Below are 21340 nucleotides of genomic sequence, written 5' to 3' on the forward strand. Positions count from 1 at the left end.
GGGTCCTTCCTCAGGAAAAGTCAACATTGCTGCTATAGAGAAGGGAATGCTGTCCCCAGAAGATACATCCAAGTTCTAAGCCCCCAGTACCTAGAATGTGACCTAGGAAGGAGGATTTTTGCAGACATAATCAATATGAGGTCATACTGGAGTAAGACAGGTCCTAATTCAATACCACTGGTATCCTTAAAAGGAAAGAAGACACAAGTATACATATGTATATAATGGAATACTACTTGGCCATAAGAAAAAAAGAAATTTTGCAATTGCAACAATATGCTTGGACCGGAAAGGCACTGTGCACACATGGTAAGTCGCTTCAGTTGTGTCTGATTCTTTGTGACCCCATGGACTGTAGCCCACCAGGCTCCTCTGTTCCATAGGATTTTCCAGGCAAGAATACTGGAGTGGGTTGCCATTTCCTTCTCCAGGGGATCCTCTCCACCCAAGGATCGAGCCTGGGTTTCCTGCATTGCATGCGGATTCTTTACTATTAGCGCCACCTGGGAAGCCCAGAAGACATTAAGCTGAATGAAATAAGTCAGAGAAAGACAAATAGTGCATATCACTTATATGTAAGAATCTAAAAAAATAAAACAAACTAGTGGATATAAAACAATAGAAACAGACTCACAGACATAGAGAACAAAATAGTGATTACCAGTGGGGAGAGGGAAGAAGGGAGGGACCCAAGAGAGGTAAGGGATTAAGAGGCACAAACTATTATATAAAAGCAAATGAGCTACAAGGGTATTTTTACAGCAATGTATAAAATATTGGAAATATAGTCAATATTTTATAATAATTATAAATGATGTTTAACTAAAAAATTGTGCATCACTATGTTGCACACCTGAAATGTATATATTATACATCAACCGTACCTCAACTAAGAAAAGGTAAAAAAATATATATAATTAAAGGCTAAAAGAATAAAGAAAAGAAAAGACACAGACACACACAGAGGAGACCCCAATGTGAAGACAGAGACGCACAAGCAGAATCCACGAGACGACAGAGGCAGAGTCAAGGAATTTCAAGGACTGTCGACAACATGGGAAGGAAAGAGATAGGCACGGAACAGGGTCTCTGCTGGAGCCTTTAGAAAGGGCACGGTGCCGTCAACTTGATTTCAGACTTTAGCCTTTTGACTCTGAAGACACCCAGTGTGTGGTCATTTGTCAGAGCGGCCTCAGGAAATGAACACAGCTGCAGTGGAGTTGGAGGTGTGGGCGCCTGCCAGCAGCAGCCACAGCCCCTCCCAGCTGTCACACCCGGATCACAGACACAGACCCAGACATCCGGTACCCAGGGTGGGGATGGGGGTAACGAGGAGGGGACTCAGAATGGACCTATTTTCATGTTGTCTCCTGCGCACGTGCATGCCACACCCGCCTGGATGGAAAAAGATCTGCTTCGGTCTCCTTGCCACATAATCCCTGTGGGATTCTTTCCAGCCTCTTCTTCTAGGAGACAGGGTCCTCTTCTTCACCCCCAGTGCTTACTCTCCAGTCCTGCAGAGATCAGCCTGATCACTTGGATCACGCGACACCAGCCTCTGGTTTCATATGCGGAGCCGATCTGCTGGAAGAGCCTCTTGGCCCCACAGCATCTGTTTGAGCCGCCCTCTCCTTCTCATCTCTCAGCAGCTGTGATCGGTGGGCCTGGGGGCAGCCCCCCTCACAGGCCAGGCTCTCCAATAGGTACTGCTCACCCTGCCACCCTCCCCACAACTCACCCCCCGGTGGAGACCCCACACGGCCTCTAGCTTGCCTGTCTGAGTCAGGGCGGCAGGATCTGGGTTTTAGACTTCATCATGTACTGTCCTTAACAAAACTAGCAGCTTACGAGAGAGAAGGTTTAGAGCTCAAACCTCAGTACAGGCCGAGAGGTGCTCACCACCCAATGACCCAGGAGATGGAACTGATCACTTTATCACACACGCAGCACGTAAACACACAGAACAAGGCTGGAAAGGATAGTGAGGCCACTCGGACCTCAGACAACAGCCATCTGCCCACTCAGGCTCTGCCAGGCTACCCTGAGCCCCAGGGGACCAGTTACTCCACATACCATGCCCATCCTGGGTGGGAAGCACCATCGAGCAGTGTTGACGAGGGAAGTAAACGAGGACCTGAGTGGGGGCCAATGGCATCTTCCCTTCCCAGGACAGGACGCGACAGGCTAGCCCCCCAGGCCTCACCTGCACTGCCCGTGGTCCCTGTCGCACTCCGGGGTGGTGGTCCCATCAGTGCCCATCCGGGAACAATTGCAGCCTTCGCAGCCAGCCAGGGGGTGGAAGCTGAAGGAGTGCACCTCACACACGTCACACTGGGGCCTGATCGTCTGGGGAGGACACAGGCACCGCCCTGTTGTCTCCTCACAAAGGCGCCGGCCGCAGCTGCAAGCTGGCCAAGGATGAAGAGACGCGGTGTAAGGGTTAGATGCCCCTGACCTCCAGCAAAACTGCACTTCCAGGGTTTCCAGAAGCTTCCAAGGGGTATCTGGGAGTAAGGTCTTGTTTTTTCCTTCATTATGACAACACTGAGTGTGGTTGACCTGAAAGGCTCCTTTCTGGGGCCAAGACCAACCACATCCAATGCTGAGGGTGGACAAGTGTGTGGACGCTGAGTGAGGCATCACTGGACCTACTGACCTCAAGGTAGACACTCTAGGGGCCTCCCCCTCACCCCCAGGCTGAGGCTGTGTGCCATTCTAACGTGAGGTCTGGCCTTCGTCAGAGGGTCTGCTCCTCCCAGTCTCCCTGAAGGGCCTTCACGTCACCCCAGGGCACTGGGCCCAAGATCAGGGGTGGGGCCTGCAGCAGGCAAAGGCTGGCCTCCACACGGGGCCTCTGCACCCCTCACACAGCCCGGGCTGCCCCTTGTCTAGGGCGGCAGGACAATTCTTAGATGAAGATCCACGGCCTCCTCAGCAAGGAGGGTGCCCTCTGACCCTGGGTCTCCTCCTACCTCGACTAAGCTTTGGTGGTTAGGCTGCAAAAACTGAAGCCTTAACCCATCCCACCAGGAAGAGGGCCGAACTGTCCAGTGTTTTGAAGCTTAAGGTTATTTCCCTTCACCTGCTTTGCCAAGGGCATGGGTCCCCTAGCCCAGGAGACACAAATACGTCTTTTCTAGAAGCCTGCTATTCAGAATGTGGTCCCTGGACCAGCGGCATGGGAATCCTCTGAGTGGCTGCGGGAAATGTAGACTCTCAGGCCCCAGCCCAGGCCTCCTGACTCAGGATCTGCACTCTCACAGATCCCCAGGTGAGTCTCCAGCACAGTGAAACTGGACAAGCCCTGCCCTGGGTGGGCTTCATCCGCCTGCACCAGAGATGACTTTGGCCGCCCCAAATATGCACTTACGTTTGCAGTGCGGGAACCCGTAGAAGCCCGTCTGACAGCGGGTACACTGCCGCCCGATGACATGGGGCCGGCACGGGCACTGCCCGCCCTCGGGGCTGCAGGGGTGGCCGGTGGCCCCGGCGGGGTGGCACTCGCAAGGCAGTGCACCCTCGTGGTAAAGGGCCACCAGGGATCTGGCAGAATTCTTACAGAATTCAGAGGCTCTCTGGGGGCTGTGGGAACAAGAACACACAGTGAGATCCTGGGAGGCATGCCCAGAAATGGTCCCACCTTCCCCTTCCCACATGCCCCACCAAGCAGTGTTTTGGGAGAGGGGCTCTAGAGTCTAGGAAAAAGTGAGAGGAAACCCCACCCCTGGACTTACAGTGGTTGACAGCCACCCACCCACCCCCATCTACTTCAGGACTCATCACAGGACTGGGGGGCGGGAACCTTTGGTGGCTGGAATAAAAGGGTGAAGATTCATCTATAGGATGAGTTGTATGGTGTATAGGTTCTATCTCAATACAGCAGTCACCAAAAAATTTATACCTGCATGTGCTATGATATACCAATTAGGATAATAATGAGGAGGAGCTGAATCGTCAGCTTTTACTGAACATGTATGTTAAAAGTTTTCCCTTCACCTCATTAACCTCATAAGCTGAAGCTCCAATACTTTGGCCCCCTGACGGTAACAGCTAACTCACTGGAAAATCCCCTGATGCTAAGAAAGATTAAAGGCAAAAGGAGAAGGGGGCGGCAGAGGATGAGATTGTTAGATAGCATCACCAACTCAATGGACATTTGAGCAAACTCCAGGAGATGGTAACGGAGAGGGCAGCCTGATGTGCTGCAGTCCATGGGGTCGCAAAGAGTTGGACACAACTTAGTGACTGAACAACGTTAACCTGACAACCACCTAACCAATTCGGCCAAAGCCCCATTTCACAGGTAAGACAACGATGGCTCCTAGAAGTTAAGCAACATCCTTGAGGCCACAGAGCTATGGAGGGTGGGGTAGGCATTCAAATCCACAGCCGTCTGACCTCAGAGCCCTTGTTCTTCATATTATCTGTACAAGAGGTTTCCACCCTCTGGAGGCCCGGGTTCCTCAGGAAACCTACAAGGGGGCAGGGAGGAGGGGTCTGCAGGAAAGAATGACAGGAACTGATACTAAGGGCTGTTCTAGGCTCTTAGCGTCTGGGAACCCACCAAGGGAGGATAGGGAGGCCTGGCCCTTTGTAATGCTCCCCACTGATGAGAGGGCAAAGGAGAGCGGGAATCAGGGATAATGTGCCCTGCAGCAGAGGAAACCCTGTGTGGTATCTTTCAGGAATCCGAGTTGGCCGACAGGAAGCAACAAAGAGGAAGAGAAACCCCCAAGCAGCCTGTGAATCCCGGCTTGGGGGTGATCTGCTGAGATCAGAGTTGAAGAGGGAAATCCCGCCCAGACGGACATGATGAGATAGTACACAGGTCAGTGTGTGCTGAGGATTGGGGACTCACTACTGCTCCCTTGGGCGCTCAGAGGAGGAAGACAGACCCGAGGGCCCCCCCCTCCCCGTGCCTCCTGCTCTGGTCGGGAATGTGGGAGAGCCTCAGGCCTCCCATGGCTGTGCCACAAAGTGATGTGTGCGTGCTAAGTCGCTTCGGTCATGTCCAACTCTTTGCAACCCTAAGGACTCTTCTGTCCATGGAATTCTCTTGGCAAGAATACGGGAGTGGGTTGCCATGCCCTCCTCCAGGGGATCTTTTCGATCCTGGGATTGAACTCACTTCTCTTGTGTCTCCTGCATTGGCAGGCAGGTTCTTTACCCCTAGTGCCACCTAGGAAGCCCTCACACAAAGTGATACTTACTCAATATAAAAACTGTCTCCTCCACAATTGGTGACAAACTCCAATGACTTGTCCAGTGATTTTCTGTGAAGGATCTGGTAGTCGTAATTCTCTGCAGGCACCACTAGGATACGGACCTAAAGGGAAAGTGTCAGCACGTCTTTGGATTTTCAGCAGCACGGCACACCCACGGCTCCACCGTGCTTTCTCTTCACTGAGATCGTGTTACGTCGCTTCAGTCGTGTCTGACTCTTTGCAACCCCATGGACTATGGCCCACCAGGCTCCTCCATCCATGGGGAATCTCCAGGCCAGAATACTGGAGTGGGTTGCCAGATCAGTGTTCTTTATTGTTAAGTCCAAGACCACATGAAACAGAACTTACAATAAAAGAATCACAAAGCAACCCTAACTCAGTGTTGAAGGCTCAGGCCACATTCTCCCTAGGGAAATGATAATGAGTTGGGGGACAGACCCCCTGGGGCGCCTGCTCAGAGGCGCAGCAGACTTGGATGCTGGGCGGGGACAGGAGACAGAGACCTGTTATGATGTCAGGGCCCCGTGTGATCCATCTCTGGGATGACCCTGGATCTCCAGGGGGTGGGATTTTGTATTTTTATTTATTTATTTTTATTTTTCCGTATTTCTTTTTCTTTCATATGTATTTGGCTGTGCCAGGTCTTAGTCACAGCTCAAGGGATCTTTGATTTTGTCGGGGCATTTGGGATCTTTTTAGTTGTAGCATGCGAACTCTCAGTTGCGGCATGTAGGAGCTAGTTCCTTGGTCAGGAATAAAACTTGAGCCTCCTGCATTGGAAGTGAGCAGTCTTAACCACTGGACCATCAGGGAAGTCCACATTCTGTATTTTCAGAGAGTAAGCAAACTGAAATGGCAGGACCGATGGAGAGACTCATATGGTGGCTTGCCCCTGAAATGCCTATCCTATCAGATACTCTATTATGAATAATTGTGGCCCCAGTCTTTAAAAATACCACCTTGTATTCTCTGTACCTGTATAAATCACACACCAGTAACAAATGCTGCAGGAAATTTCAACCATCTTTGTCAACTACTCACCCACTGACAGTTTACAGAGTCTATTGCTCTCATGTTATTCAATAAACATTGCCGAACACCATTGCCAGATGGTGTTTCAGGCACAGGGATACAAAATGTATCCCCTGTCCCTGAGGTGACATCCTCAGAGAGAAAGGAGGCATGAGCAAGAATTGTAGGGTGCAGGGCAGGCCTGGACAGTGTTCGCTGGCTCGCAAAGGCTTTACAGGCACTGGGTGACTATGATTTTACCAGCCAAGGTGATAAGCAGGGAACGGGGCACCTGGGGTCTATACAGGTAACAGGCTAAGCTGGAGGGACCTGTGAGCACTCTGGCTATGGGGATGCACAGTAGATGGTCTTAGAGCTCAGGAAAGATGGGAGATGAGGTCACAGGTGTGGGTATCATTCCCACAGAGGGGTGAACAGAATCAACAGGCACAGATGATGGTATATGAAGAGGAATCTTAGAACAAGGGGTCTCAGCGTCAAGCCCAAGGGAACACTGACATGAAAGGGATGAAAGGGAAGAGAACTCATTGGAGGAGCACTGGAGAAAGCAGAGCAAGCCAAGAGAAAGTAGCTCTGGGAGCCAAAACAAGATAGTTTCAAGAACAAAGGAGTGTTCAATGCCTCAGAGAGAGATTTGTCAGATGAGAGTGAGGCGGGGCTGATGGAGACAGAGAGACAGCTCGCACGCTTCATGCAGGGGAGTTTTTTCTTCGCAGTCGCTTCTCTAGTATTCTGATTTCCCCAGACCTTTTTTTTTGCTAAAGGCAGCTGTAAAATAAAAACATTTTTCTATAAACATGGCTTCAATTCCCTGGAGGAATTACTGTCATGAGCCAGAACAGACACACAGAGCAGCCGACCAAGGCAAGCACGTAAAGAGCAAGAGAGGAAAAAGCAGAACGCACCAAAACTAAGGACTTTCCTTCTGGAATTGTCACAGTCAGGGCCACCTCCGGCTCCGCGATGTCAAACTCAACCTGATCTCCGGTGATCACTTGGTCCCGGCAGCCAAGCACATGGGGGCAAAAAAAGGCCCGGAAGACACCTGGGGGCAGAGGGAGGCAGTCCTGTCACACCCCTGCCAGGACAGGTGAGCCCCGAAACCGGCCCTGCTCCCTGTAGCTCACCTGCCTGCAGCCGTCCTCCGTCCACAGACATCTGTGCTGGGAACGTTGGATGTGCTGGTTGATAAAAATGGACAACGATGACATACCGACCTGGGCGTGGTACTAGTCCTCGAAGGGTCACCTGGTTCTAGGTGGAAAAAAAAATCTTCTCAAGTTGTAGTTCAGTTCAGTTAAGTTGCTCACTCATGTCCAACTCTTTGCAATCCCATGAATCACAGCACGCCAGGCCTCCCTGTCCATCACCAACTCCCAGAGTCCACCCAAACCCATGTCCATTGAGTCAGTGATGCCATCCAACCATCTCATCTTCTGTCGTCCCCTTCTCCTCCTGCCCTCAATCTTTCCTAGCATCAGGGTCTTTTCAAATGAGTCAGCTCTTCGCATCAGGTGGCCAAAGTACTGGAGTTTTGGCTTCAGCATCAGTCCTTCCAATGAACACCCAGGACTGATCCTCTTTAGGATTGACTAGTTGGATCTCCTTGCAGTCCAAGGGACTCTCAAGAGTCTTCTCCAACACTACAGTTCAAAAGCATCAATTCTTCTGCACTTAGCTTTCTTTATAGTCCAACTCTTACATACATACGTGACTACTGGAAATACCATAGCCTTGACTAGATGGACCTTTGTTGGCAAAGTAATGTCTCTGCTTTTTAATATGCTGTCTAGGTTGGTCATAACTTTCCTTCCAAGGAGTAAGCATCTTTTAATTTCATGGCTGCAGTCACCATCTGCAATGATTTTGGAGCCCAGAAAAATAAAGTCTGACACTGTTTCCACTGTTTCCCCATCTATTTCCCATGAGGTGATGGGACCGGATGTCATGATCTTCGTTTTCTGAATTTTGAGCTTTAAGCCAACTTTTTAACTCTCCTCTTTCACTTTCATCAAGAAGCTCTTTAGTTCTTCACTTTCTGCCATAAGGGTGGTGTCATCTGCATATCTGAGGCTATTGATATTTCTCCTGGAAATCTTGATTCCAGCTTGTGCTTCCTCCAGCCCAGCGTTTCTCATGATGTACTCTGCATATAAATTAAATAAGTAGGGTGACAATATACAGCCTTGACGTACTCCTTTTCCTATTTGGAACCAGTCTGTTGTTCCATGTCCAGTTCTAACTGTTGCTTTCTGACCTGCATACAGATTTCCCAAGAGGCAGGTCAGGTGGTCTGGTATTCCCATCTCTTTCAGAATTTTCCACAGTTTATTGTGATCCACACAGTCAAAGGCTTTGGCATAGTCAATAAAGCAGAAATAGATGTTTTTCTGGAACTCTCTTGCTTTTCCCATGATGCAGCGGATGTTGGCAATTTGATCTCTGGTTCCTCTGCCTTTTCTAAAACCAGCTTGAACATCTGGAAGTTCATGGTTCACGTATCACTGAAGCATGGCTGGGAGAATTTTAAGCATTATTTTACTAGCATGTGAGATGAATGCAATTGTGCGGTAGTTTGAGCATTCTTTGGCATTGCTTTTCTTTGGGAATGGAATGAAAACTGACCTTTTCCAGTCAAGCTGCAGAGCTATTACGAATTAGAATCACAAGATATTTCAAGAATAAAACTCAAAACAATGCAGGTATTTATCCAATAAAGACAGGGACGTTGGAAAAGACTGAAGGCAAAAGAAGGGGGTGAGCAGCAGAGGATGAGATAAATAGCATTACCGTCTCAATAGACATGAGTCTGAGCAAACTCCATGTGGTAATAAAAGACAGGGAAGTCTGGTATGCTACAGTCTACAGGGTTGCAAAGAGTCAGACATGACTTAGTGACTGAACAACAACAATTTACCCAAGTGAAGTAAAAAACCCACATTCACACAAAGCCTTCCCTTGAATCTTTGTAGCAGCTTTATTTGTAGTCACAAACACTGGAAACCAACCACGTGACTTTCAGCTGCAGAATGGACAAGCCAACAGTGGGACAAGCATACACAAGACTGGAGGGAGTCTCATTTGGTACAATCACTTTGGGAAACTATATGTGCTTTCTACCAAACATATGATCAAGCAATTGGATTTTTAGGTACATCACAAGAGAAATGCATGCTCTGTGTGCAAAAAGCCATACAAGAACGTTCCCAGCATTCAAGCACCACTTGTAATAACCATGTAACAGAGTCAGACTCCATTTTTTTCTGTTTGATAGTTTTCAAGCTCCATCTTTCATCTTTTGCCTTTTGTCAAACAGCTGGACAAGCTGTAAGAAAGCCCAGGTGTTCATCCCTTAGCAGAGGTGGGAAGTTCAAACCCCATAAATTCTAGCCCATGAGAGAGGGAGCTCTCACCTGGACCCCCCCAACCCACTATGGCCCTGCCTAACCATAATGAAAACCAGGGTCAGACTCCAACACTCGCTCAGGCTTGAGTGTGAGCCAGGTTCTCCCCAGAAAGCCTCACCATGTGAGTAATAAGTCTTTCCAAACCTCAAAATAATAACTAAAAAACTACAAGAATAGCAACAATAAAAGATTGTCTTTCAAATGAGAGCTGGGCCTTGGAGGGTAAGTAACTTACTAAATGTCATAGACTAATTTTATAGCAAAACCAGAACTAGAACTCTACTATCATGACTGTAATTCATTTCCCCCTACTACTCCAGGCTGCCTACCCCATATGGGATCTTATTAAATTTTCTCTCCCAAATCCTTTTATTTCCTATCCTAATGCAACATGAATTGACATGAGCCATCTCTAGGATTAAAAAGACATGTCATCAGAACAAACATTAAGTCCTGCAATTCTGTGGTTTATGATGAAAAAATGTGTGTTCCCTTCATATATTTCATCTTTGTGTTCTGGAGCCGGCGGCGTGCTGTGCTACATGCCTGGCTTGCATGATCTTAGTTTCCTGACCAGGTATTGAAACTGAGCCGTAGCAGTGAAAGTGCCAAGTCCAAACCACAGGACCACCAGGGAACTCCCATATTATCTGTTTCTGAGGGGCAGCTCAGCTAGGCTCTCTCCTGGCTTAAGGCCTGTCCTGAGTCCAGTAAAGCTGTTGGATGGCTGTGATATCTGAAGACTTGAGGACTGCAGGGCCACGTCAAAGACAGCTCAGCTCAGCATGGCTGTTGGCAGGAGGCCCCAATCTGGAACCTTTGTTCATTGCTAAAGGGAAGGTATTAATAAAATGGTACAGTAGCTTTGGAAAATAGTTTGGCACTTTTCTCAGAATGTTAAGTATAGTGTTACTATGTCACCCAGAAATTTCATTCCTAGGTTTATACTCAAAAGAAATGAAAATATATGTTCACACAGAAACTTGCATGAAAATGTTTGCAGCAGCATTATTCCTAACAGCCAAAGGTGGAAATAATCTAAATGCTATTTACATAAATTAGAATACTTTTCAGCTATAAGAAGGAATTAAACATTGATATGTGTTTCAACATACAGGAACCCTGAAAACATGCTAAGCCAAAGAAGCCAGACAGAAGACCACATACTATATTAATCCACTTATAAGAAATGTCAAGAAAAGGCAAACCTATAGAGAAAAAAAGTAGACTAGCAGTTGCCTAGGGCTGGGTGGAAATGGCAGTGACTGTAAATGGGCATAAGTTTTCTTTTGGGGGTGGTGAAAATGTTCTACAATTAGATTTTGGTGAAGTTTGCACAACTCTGTAAGTATACTTAAAATCATTGAATTCTATAATAAATCAGGTGAATTTTATGGCATGTAAATAACATCACAATAAAACTATTTTTAAAGGGAAAAAAAAAAAATACATGTTTATTGGGAATTTCCTGCCTACAAATTGGGGTTGCAAAAAAATCTATTAGATTTCTAAAAGTGCTTATGTTCTCATTTAAGAAGATAATTAATAAACTCAACCATGTTAAGTAGCAGTAGCCCATGCAAATATGACCTATCCTAAGATGGGTTATGAAAAATTGCCAAATGACTGTGCAGACAGAGATGCAAGAGAGAAAGAGAGCATTGGGATAGGCTGGCCACAGACAGAATTAACTGCAAGCCTCATTCCTGGGATTCTCCACAGTTGAGAGCAGAGGTGCTCAAGCTTTAGGGGCAGTCAACACCCCTTGAGGAGTCTGTTTTTAAAAAACAGATTCCTGGGCCACCCTCCAGAGTTTCTGACTCAGCAGTTCTTGGGTGAGGCTTGCAGATCTGCATTCCTAACAAGTTCCCAGGGGTTGCAGGGGGGATGCAGCTGGTTGGGGCCAGCTTTGAGAACCACCAGTTCACAAGAAACACACTCGGGATAACCCTACCTGTGGGGCCTTCAAGGTGACCCCAAGAACAGCATCGGCAGGAGGTGAAGGATCCTCGGGCAGGAGAGGGGAAGACCCACCACTTGGGACATCCAAAATTAGTGCTGTCGGAGGAGTTTCGGGGACCAGGGAGACACAGGAGGCACTGAAAAACAGAATGTTGAAAAATAACCAAAACCCAAAGAACTGTCCCTTTGAAGAGACAGACTCTAAGCATTAAAAGGACCCAGAGAAGGGCCTCTTCTCATGATCCACTGGTTAAGACTCTGCACTTCCACTGCACGGGATGCAGGTTTGACCCCTGGCTGGAGAAGTTCCATATACGACCTAGTACAGCCAAAATAATAATAATAATAATAATACATTTGGGACTTCCCTGGCAGTTTGGAGATTAAGACTTTAATCTGGCCAAAAAAACAAAATATAAAACAGAAGCAGTACTGTAACAAATTCAATAAAGACTTTAACAATGGTCCACATAAAAAAAAAAAATCTTAAAAAAAAAAAGGATCCAGAGAACCACAGGTCTGCAGAGATCTTTATACAAAGATAGTTGGTGTTCTGGATTGGCCAAGTATATCCCAGTTGCCTACCTAATACAATGAGCTCAGACCAGAAAAAAAATCTTAATTTTGAAGGAACGGAAGCTAGATGGAAACTTATTGAAACTTCCCTCTCTAGTACTAAAATTCATTGCTAAATGAGATCAATGCAATGAAACACTATTCACCTCTAAACATCAATGTTGACATAAAGCTATACAAAACCAAAGAGAACAAACAGCCATCCTTTCTTTCAGGCACTGCCAGATATTATTGTCTTGGTGGTTTCCATAAAGATGCATAAGATGTCATGACTGTGTCCCTGAAGAATTTTTGAATCTACATCCAAATAACCTTCCCCAAATCCCAATAATCATTGGTTACCTAATTCTCATAACACAGTTGTGCGATGGGTCATTATTTTCATGGTTTTTTAAATGAAGAGTCTCAGACACAGAGATTAAAGGATTGGAACAGCCTGGATCTTGGTGAGAGCTCAGAATAGAAATCAGAGTAACTCCCTTCAAGGACGAGGCTTAACCATTTCCCCCAGTTGCTACTGTGTCAGCTTCCTGATGTTATGGAATTCTGGAAAAATTGCTGGGATAAATGATTTAGCTCTTAAAAGAAAAATGCACCACCAGCTTTTAGCATCTTGGTCTGGGATCACTTCTAAAGTGAAATATAAAACATAGTCTTAAAAGCATTAAGTATCACTAAGCACAAAGAAGGGATAAAGGAAGGAAACACATTACCTTTGATTAACAAATCGCCCATAACTGGCAATGCATTTGATGTGAGGTCTCAAATATTCTGTTGAGAATTCTTCAATGGGTATGATACAAATTTGATGCTATCCAACAAATATAAGAAGGTACATGCCCGTTATCACCCGTCAAGGTTATGACCAAACATGCACTTCAAAGAAAACAGCTAAAAATTCATCCAGAGAAATTAAAACTATCACTTTACAGCAGTAAATATCATAGGATAGCATTCTGTATGGCATCATTACATGGACATAAGTTCTTTTTACTGTTATACAGGATCACTGATTAAATTGTTCCTGGAATAATCATATAAACAAATAAAATCATGTGAGAGTTTAAAACAACTCTGTCAGCAACTTTGGACAGTGTCTTCTCTCCTGCCCTGGGCTGATGCTGGCTCCTCAGACCCCTAGGCAGGGAGAGGGGGATGTGGTGGGCAGTTGGGGAGCCTGCTGTTCAGAAAGACGGATGCTCCTGCTATAAGTAACCCTTCTCAATAGAGGAGGACTCGTATCGCAGGCATATCTGAACTCTGTCTCCAGAGCTAGTTTCTGAGTCACCAAAGAAACTTAGTCAATAACTTAATACCACTTTTCACTGTAAATCAATAACTATAACTGGCTACATCACAAAGCCATTCAGTAACAAGAGATTTTTAACTGAACACCTACTATATGCCAGGCACTGAGACTGGGGGATTGTATGAGACCAAGATAGACATACTCTTGCCTTCATGGAGCTTTCATTCTAGCCAGCCTTAACTCTGAATGACATCTGACTATTTCAGAAAGGGCAAACTTATGTTAAAAGAAGAACTTTAAGCCCCATCACAATTTCCAAAGATGAAAAGGTTAAGATTCACTTGGCTCATTATGTTCAAAAAAGAAAGTTGTCCTTAAAAAAAGAAAAGTCTTGAGTTATATAACATATAATAATTTTTAAAAACTGAATTCCAGGTAGTTCTTAAGAGAAAGCTCAACATTTCTAATAAGTTTAAAACATATTAGAACAGGCTGGCCTGGCATTTCCCAGGTGTGATACATGCTTAATATTAGCAGTAACAGGAAGTTGCTTCATACTTAATCTTATGTTCCCTGAGACATTTATTATAAATCTGAACACCCCATTCCTAGCCCAGATCCCACTCTCTGTTTACCACAATTCTCAATACTAAAGTTATGCTATTAAAAGGGTATTTAATCTGTAAAAGCTAGCGTTTTAACTGTTAACAATATATAACTAATTAATTGAAAATACTCTTCTTGAAACAGAGCAACAATGGTCTGGAAAAAAATACCAGGTGGCTGCAATCTTGAAAATTCTGAAGGAATCTGCAAAGAAGCTAACAGATATAATAAAATAGTAGAGTGGAAAGAAAATAAACAGTCCCTAATGACATTTCTTGGAGAAGGAAATGGCAACCCACTCCAGTGTTCTTGCCTGGAAAATCCCAGGGACAGGGGAGCCTAGTGGGCTGCCGTCTATGGGGTCGCGGAAAGTTGGACATAACTGAAGCGACTTAGCAGCAGTAGCAATGACATTTCTATATACCAGCAATAAAAATAGACTAGGAGATATAATGACAAAAGATATTTCGTTCATAATAGCAACAACAAATAAAAATGAATTAAATGGAGTTTTGTGAAACATGTCCAAATTTGATGATTGAACTTTATTGGGTGCTATAGGAAAAGGTTCCAACAAATGAAGGGGAAGACAGATTTCCAGATAGGAAAATAAACATCATAACTCCAGCAATTCTCTGCAGGTTAACTTTATAGATGTAACACAAACCCAGCCAAAACTTCAATAAGCTTTAGAAATATATATGCTTATCAATAAAAAAAAATCTCTAAAAATCAGTGGCCAAAACAGAAGCGTACCAGAAGGAATTGGGCCATCCGGGCTCTGAGCTGAACGTCCGCATCTGCTAACAGCTCGTACACGGCGAGGCGACCCCTGCCGTCAGTCACAGCGCTGCGGCAGAGGACGCTGCAAGAAGAAACAGTTTATCTTAGCCTGGTTCCCCTGGTCTGCCTCCCACCCCTGTGGGGTGGCTGATCGTGCTTCAGTTTCTCTTGTTCATAACTGGGTCACCAACAGTGAACTTCCCTGCTGGTGGAATTTAGCACAGATGCAACCCATCATCGGTGTGGGTAAAAGAACCTTCTTTCTATGCTCTGAGCTGTACCTCTCAGGGCTGACGGCCATCACCATCTCCACTGGTTTTGTGGAATATCTGGTTTGGTCTTCTGGGAAAGAGCCCCAGGGCCAGTAAAGTCTAATCTCTATACAGTCTTCTTGGAAATTGACCAATATCATTGGTAGTGGCGGTTTAGTTGCTAAATTGTGTCTGACTCTTGCAACCCCATGGACTGTAGCCCTCTAGGCTCCTCTGTTCATGGGATTCTCCAGGCAAGAATACTGGAGTGGGTTGCATGTCCTTCCTCTAGGGGATCTTCCTGGCTCAAGGATCGAACACTGGTCTCTTGCATTGCAGGTGGAGATAACTCTTTATCAGAGTTATCACAGCACTATTTTGGAAAGTGGTATTCCTTTGCCTTTCTTCTGGGATATTGCTTTTTAACAACACAGACCTCATTTGAGAAATGCTGGGAAAGGTTCAAACCTCAGTGGGAGAAGCTGCCATGTTGAAAGGGTCTGTCATTTGAAATAGGTCTCTATGGGTCGAATATCTTCTAATTGCACCACATTTTTAGACTCCAGTACTTGGTAGCCTGGTCACTTACACTGATCACATGACATGCAAAGTAGAGAAAAAGGGAATATTTTAAACAAGTGAAAAGATACCATGGGACTTGCTGGGAGTGGTTAAATACAATAAAAGTGATTCCTGGTCTAATGCAACACTGTCTTCAAAATCTAACGATGGAGAACTTTGGTGTTGTCACATCTGGAGTCAAAATCATCTGCAGAATATCATGCACTTCTCTCCTTAAAACACCATTCAGGAGGAGGAAAGGGCAACCCACTCCAGTATTTTTGCCTGGGAAAGCCCAAGGACAGAGGAGCCTGGAGGGCTACAGTCCATGGATTGCAAAAGAGCCAGACATGACTTAGTGACTAAACAACAACATGGCCATCTATACCAGCGTGTTATCTTTATTACAGGGAGTTAAATAATTTATTGATGAATGGGAAAGTGTTTGTTGTTCAGTCGTGCTCTGCTCTTTGCAACCCCATGGACTGTAGCTCTCCAGGCTCCTCTGTCCATGGAATTCTCCAAGCAAGAATACTGGAGTAGATAGCCAATCCCTGCTCCAGGGGATCTTCCTGACCCAGGGACTGAACCCAGGGTCTCCTGCATTGCAGGCAGATTCTTTACCATCTGAGCCACCAGAGATGCCCCTGGTGGTGAGCCTTGTTACAATATTTAAAAGAAAAATCTCATGAGAGCAAACCAGCCTGGAGAAACAGTACAGTTTAGACTGCCACATTATCAAGTAGACTTTCTGAGATGATGAAAATATTCTCTATCTGCACCATCCAGAACTGTAGCTACTAACAACACATGACTATTGAGACTTGGCATGTGGCTAGTGAACCTCAGGAGCTAAATTTTTCCTTCATTGAATTCAAACTGATTTAAACTTAGGTGGCTCAGTGGTAAAGAATCCATCAGCCAATGCAGGAAATGCAGGAGACACAGGTTCAATCCCTGGGTCAGAAAGATCCCCTGGTGGAGGAAATGGCAACCCACTCTAGCATTATTGCCTGGACAGAGGAGCCTGGCAAGCTAAGGTCTGTGGAGTTGCAAAGAGTCAGACACAACGAAGCAGAAAAACGAATGGAAACCTATTTAAATAGCCACATGTAACTGATACCATCTGAAACAAGATACGAATAGAATAAAGGACATGGAGCTTAAAAAAAAAAAAAGCCACCGCTCAGCAGAGGTCCTGAAATGATGCTTGGGACTTATATATCCCTGGGAGAGGGTCCTTCCTTTCTTTAGTTTTGAAATCACTCCTCTGCTTGGTGTAGATGTCTTAGCCTCTTCTGAGATAGTCAAGAGTCACGAAGGTCATAAGGAATGTTTCTTCCTGTCCTGAGCCATCTCCACTTTGTACCCAGTGGAGCAGGAGTCAAACCCCAATCTGGAAGGCAGAAGGGGTCAGAGAACTGAACTGAAGGGTGGTTTTGGATGGACGGGTTATGGAGAAGTCCTGCCCCAGGTCACGTGGATGACAGTCTCCCAGATTCTGATGGCAAGGTGACCCACCCATCTGGAAGTGTACATCCTGGTGGTTGCTAATGTCACCTAGAGATGAAACTAGTATTTTCATATAATGACAGAACATTCTGGAGGAACTTTGCTGGGCCATCTGGTACTCCTATTAAAAATGCAAATATAATTACATTGTTTTTTTTTTTAATCATCATCCCAGAGAAAAGGAAAGATTAGTTGTTATTTTTTTAAGATTTTGAAAAGAAGCTTTCACAGTTTATTTTTTAGGGTTGCTGAGCACGTGATATTCATTTAATAACCATTTCATCAAGTCTCATAAAATTTTCCATTCTAAGCTACCAAAAGTGACACTTTTTATAAGTTCTTTTCTTTGCATTACAGAGAGTGTCCAACTCCTCAAGTCATCTTGGGTTTGACACAAGGCATGTGAGTGCAGAGGTCACAAAATGTTCAAAGTCTTAGTGGAGAATTGGGAGGGTTCACTGTAAGGGCTTCCTAGGTGGTTCATAGTGTTAAAGAATCCATGTGCCAATGCAGGAGATCTAAGAAGCACGGGTTTGATCTCTGGGTCAGAAAGATCCCCTGGGGAAGGGAATGGCATTCTACTCCAGTATTCTTGCCTGGAGAACCCCATGGACAGAGGAGCCTGGTGGGCTACAGTCCACAGGGTTGCAAAGAAATGGACACAACTGAAGTGACTAAACAGCATGTACACTATAGTTCCCCACATGCTTTCTCAGGAGACTCTGCCTTCCAGGGCTATTTATTCTACAATTAATTCCATGGGAAACATCCTTTGCACTGATTCTCTAATCAAAGAATACTCTAAACATCTGCATACATCTTGATTCATTATGCAAAGGAAACAATTTTCAATAAATCCCCGTCAGAGCTCTTGGAAGAGATGAACTTCATCAGGGTGAATTTGAGATTCCTCTGTCAAATTATTTTTCACGTGATGCTCGTCAAACATTAATGACCCCCAGTTCCCAATGGATTAATGGAGAATGTGCCAGGCACCCTTGAACTCTACACAGTGTTTGAGAGAAAGGCCCTGGGTCTGGGTTCAGTGCCCACCATGGGAGTTACAGAAAAAAACAAAAAGGTTGTGCTGCTTCTTGTGGGTGTGAATGTGTTAGTTACTCAGTTGTGTCTGACTCTTTGTGACTCCATGGACTGTAGCCCACCAGGCTCCTCTGTCCATGGGATTCTCCAGGCAGAATACTGGGGTGGGTAGCCTATCCCTTTTCCAGGGGATCTTCCTGACTCAGGGATCAAACCTGGGTCTCCTGCATTGCAGGCGGATTCTTTACTGTCTGAGCCACCAGGGAAGCCCCTGCTTCTTGTGAATCTGAGCTAAAATGCTAAGTAGAACATGCAGCTTTTCCAGAAAATGCAATATTTTTAAGGCGCTGCCTACGGAGAAGCCTTCCAATAGCACACCAGGGGTGATTCTGGATCGCATTACTCGTCCCCTGCTGGTTCTCAAGCTCAACCTCAAAAAGGAAACAATTTCTCAAGTTGGATAAAAACAAAGTTCCCACACCTGGCCTCCTGCCTGTTCAGTTAGAGCAGACTCCCCCAGGGCAGGACACTTACCAGTACTTGCAGCTGTAGATGTCCACCCGGCCTGCCAGGTCAGCCCCGGGGCTCTGTACGTGCACTGCGGCCTCAGACAGCTGGTCTGCTTCCGTGGCGTACTCGACCATGATGACGTAGTGGCCGACCCGTGGGACCCGCAGGCGCAGGTGCAGCTCCACCTGTCGAAGAGCCCAAGATGTCGGAAAGAGGTGAGATGCACTGGATGCGTCTCCACAGGCAAAGGTGAAACTGGGGCTGAGCGGACCCCTGGAGGAGTTTTATACGTCATCATAGTAAGAAACGTGGCACTTCCCAGGTGGCGCTAGTGGTAAAGAATCCACCTGCCAATGCAGGAGACGCCAGAGACATGGGATCTTTTCCATCCCTGGGTTGGGAAGATCCCCAGAGTAGGAAATGGCAACCCACTCCAGTATTTTTGCCTGGAAAATCCCATGGACAGAGCAGCCTGGAGGACTACAGTCCATGGGACAGCCGACAGTTGGACACGACTGAGTGACAGAGCACTCAGTAAGAAATGTGGTCCTGCAGGCAGGGATCCCCGATAAAATACAGGATGCTCTGTTAAGTTTGAAATTCAGATAAACAATACATAATTATACTTTAACTACAATTCAAACCAAATGGGAGCATCCGGTATTTTTATTGTCTAAATCTGGTGACCCTACTAATAGGGGTCTCTACTCCCACTACTGAAACGGAGCAGGACTCTATGGTCCTTCCTCCCGACCATGTCCTCTGCTTGTCTTTTGTCTGTGGAAAAACTTTAGCCAAAGAATAAGTTTAATCAGAGAAGTGAGAAATGCAGAAACAATGGAAAACAGTCAAAGGTGATTTCCAAATAACCATAATGAGTCACTAAACATAGTCAAGGACTTTAAGTTCCTTCTCCAAGGCTATAGATAATATTCTGAGCTATATCCTGGGAGCTGTCTTATAGATATTGAAATCCTCACCAAGTGGAGAACTTAACTACATGAAAACCAGACCGCAGTCATGACATAAGATGCCACAACTGCAGAACTGGCCTCAAGAAATTGAAACAAATTGACCCTGGCACTGAAGATTAAATCTATTAAAACAATCAAGAAGACACTGGTCAGATTGCCAATGACCAATTTCAAGCTGACTGTCTGGGCTGACTGTGCGATTTCTGCGTGTAGCCCCCTCCCTCTCTCTATAAAAGCTCTTGCCCACTCACAGTCAGTGGGAGGAGCTGGCCTATGGACAGGAGTCTGTTCTCCCTGCCCCTCCTTTGCTGCTGCCAGCATCCAACATAAAGCAAACTTTCTTTTTCCCCCATCCTGGCCTCTCTGATGGCTTTTGAGCAGCAAGCGGCTGGACCTGGGTTTGGTATTATCACCCATATATTTGCCTTGTTTCTCAAGGCCAAAGATACTTTAAAACCTGAAGTAAAAAGGAATTTCCAATGGGTGATAAAAGGAACGAAAGTATGCCTCGATGGGCTACAAAGCTGAAAATATTCACTATCTGGTTCTTTACAGAAGAAGCATGCCCAGCCATGGCATCCCCTTGTGGTTAGGAGCCTGGAGTCTGGAATCACACTGCCTCCAGCTGTGTGACCTGGAGCAAGTTACTCAACATCTGTATGTCTCAGTATCTTCCTGTGTGAAAATGAGGATAACATAGTGCCCACCTCTTAAGATTATGAGGATTAAGTAAACTAATATGGGATGAGCTCTTTGAACTGTATCCGGCTTGTTGTAAGCCCTGTATAAGGGGCTTCCTTGGTGGTTCAGATGGTTAAAAATCTGTCTGTAATGCAGGAGATCTGGGTTCCATCCCTGGATTGGGAAGATCTCCTGCAGAAGGAAATGGCTACCCACTTCAGTATTCTTGCCTGGAGAATCCCACGGACAGAAGAACATAGTGGACTACAGTCCATGGGTTTGCAAAGAGTCAGACACGACTGAGCGACTAACACACACACACACACACACACACACACACACTGATGTGTGTGTAATGATGATTATAATTGTGGTTATTGCTTTTTGCCATGACTTTTTTTTAACTCAGTAGTATTTGGTGTGCCATACAAACATACTTCACTCTTCTAATGTCTGCCCTTCCTCCCATTCCATAGTATGAATGTAAAGTCATTTATTTAACTAATCCCCTATTGATAGACATTTAGGTTATCTCTAATTTCTCCTAAAACATATAAGGCTATATGATCATGTATCTATATCTATATATATAAGTATATATCCATATTTATATCTATAGAAGAAAGGGAAAGTGTTAGGCGCTCAGTCATGTCTGACACTTTGTGACCCCATGGACTGTAGCCCACCAGGCTCCTCTGTCCATGGGATTCTCCAGGCAAGAATACTGGAGTGAGTAGCCATTCTCTTCTCCAGGGAATCTTCCTGACCAAGGTATCAAACTCAGGCGGATTCTTTACTGTCTGAGCCACCAGGGAAGCCCGTTTATATCTATAGCTGGATCTATATCCTTTTTCAAGTATTTCTGTAAGATTCCTAGACGTGGAATTAGAATCACTAGATCAAAATGTGGTGCACATTTAATTCCCAAGTCAGTATCAGAACTACATTCCTTAAGCAGTTTAACCCACTT

General features: G+C 45.5%; 1 protein-coding gene across 1 annotated transcript in view; it reads right to left on the reverse strand.

Moving 5' to 3' along the window:
* Positions 1–21340, reverse strand: part of LAMA3 (laminin subunit alpha 3) — a 260738-nt gene that overhangs the window by 111599 nt on the left and 127799 nt on the right. The window contains exons 24-32 of the mRNA XM_055558991.1: positions 18740–18900; positions 14814–14922; positions 12916–13013; positions 11619–11763; positions 7385–7511; positions 7163–7302; positions 5211–5326; positions 3371–3582; positions 2204–2408 (exon numbers count right to left, since the gene is read on the reverse strand). Of these exons, the coding sequence (XP_055414966.1) occupies positions 2204–2408; positions 3371–3582; positions 5211–5326; positions 7163–7302; positions 7385–7511; positions 11619–11763; positions 12916–13013; positions 14814–14922; positions 18740–18900 (1313 nt within the window). The remainder of the gene's footprint in view (positions 1–2203; positions 2409–3370; positions 3583–5210; positions 5327–7162; positions 7303–7384; positions 7512–11618; positions 11764–12915; positions 13014–14813; positions 14923–18739; positions 18901–21340) is intronic.

The sequence above is a fragment of the Bubalus kerabau genome, chromosome 21 (assembly GCF_029407905.1).
Source record: "Bubalus kerabau isolate K-KA32 ecotype Philippines breed swamp buffalo chromosome 21, PCC_UOA_SB_1v2, whole genome shotgun sequence".
NCBI lineage: Eukaryota > Metazoa > Chordata > Mammalia > Artiodactyla > Bovidae > Bubalus > Bubalus kerabau.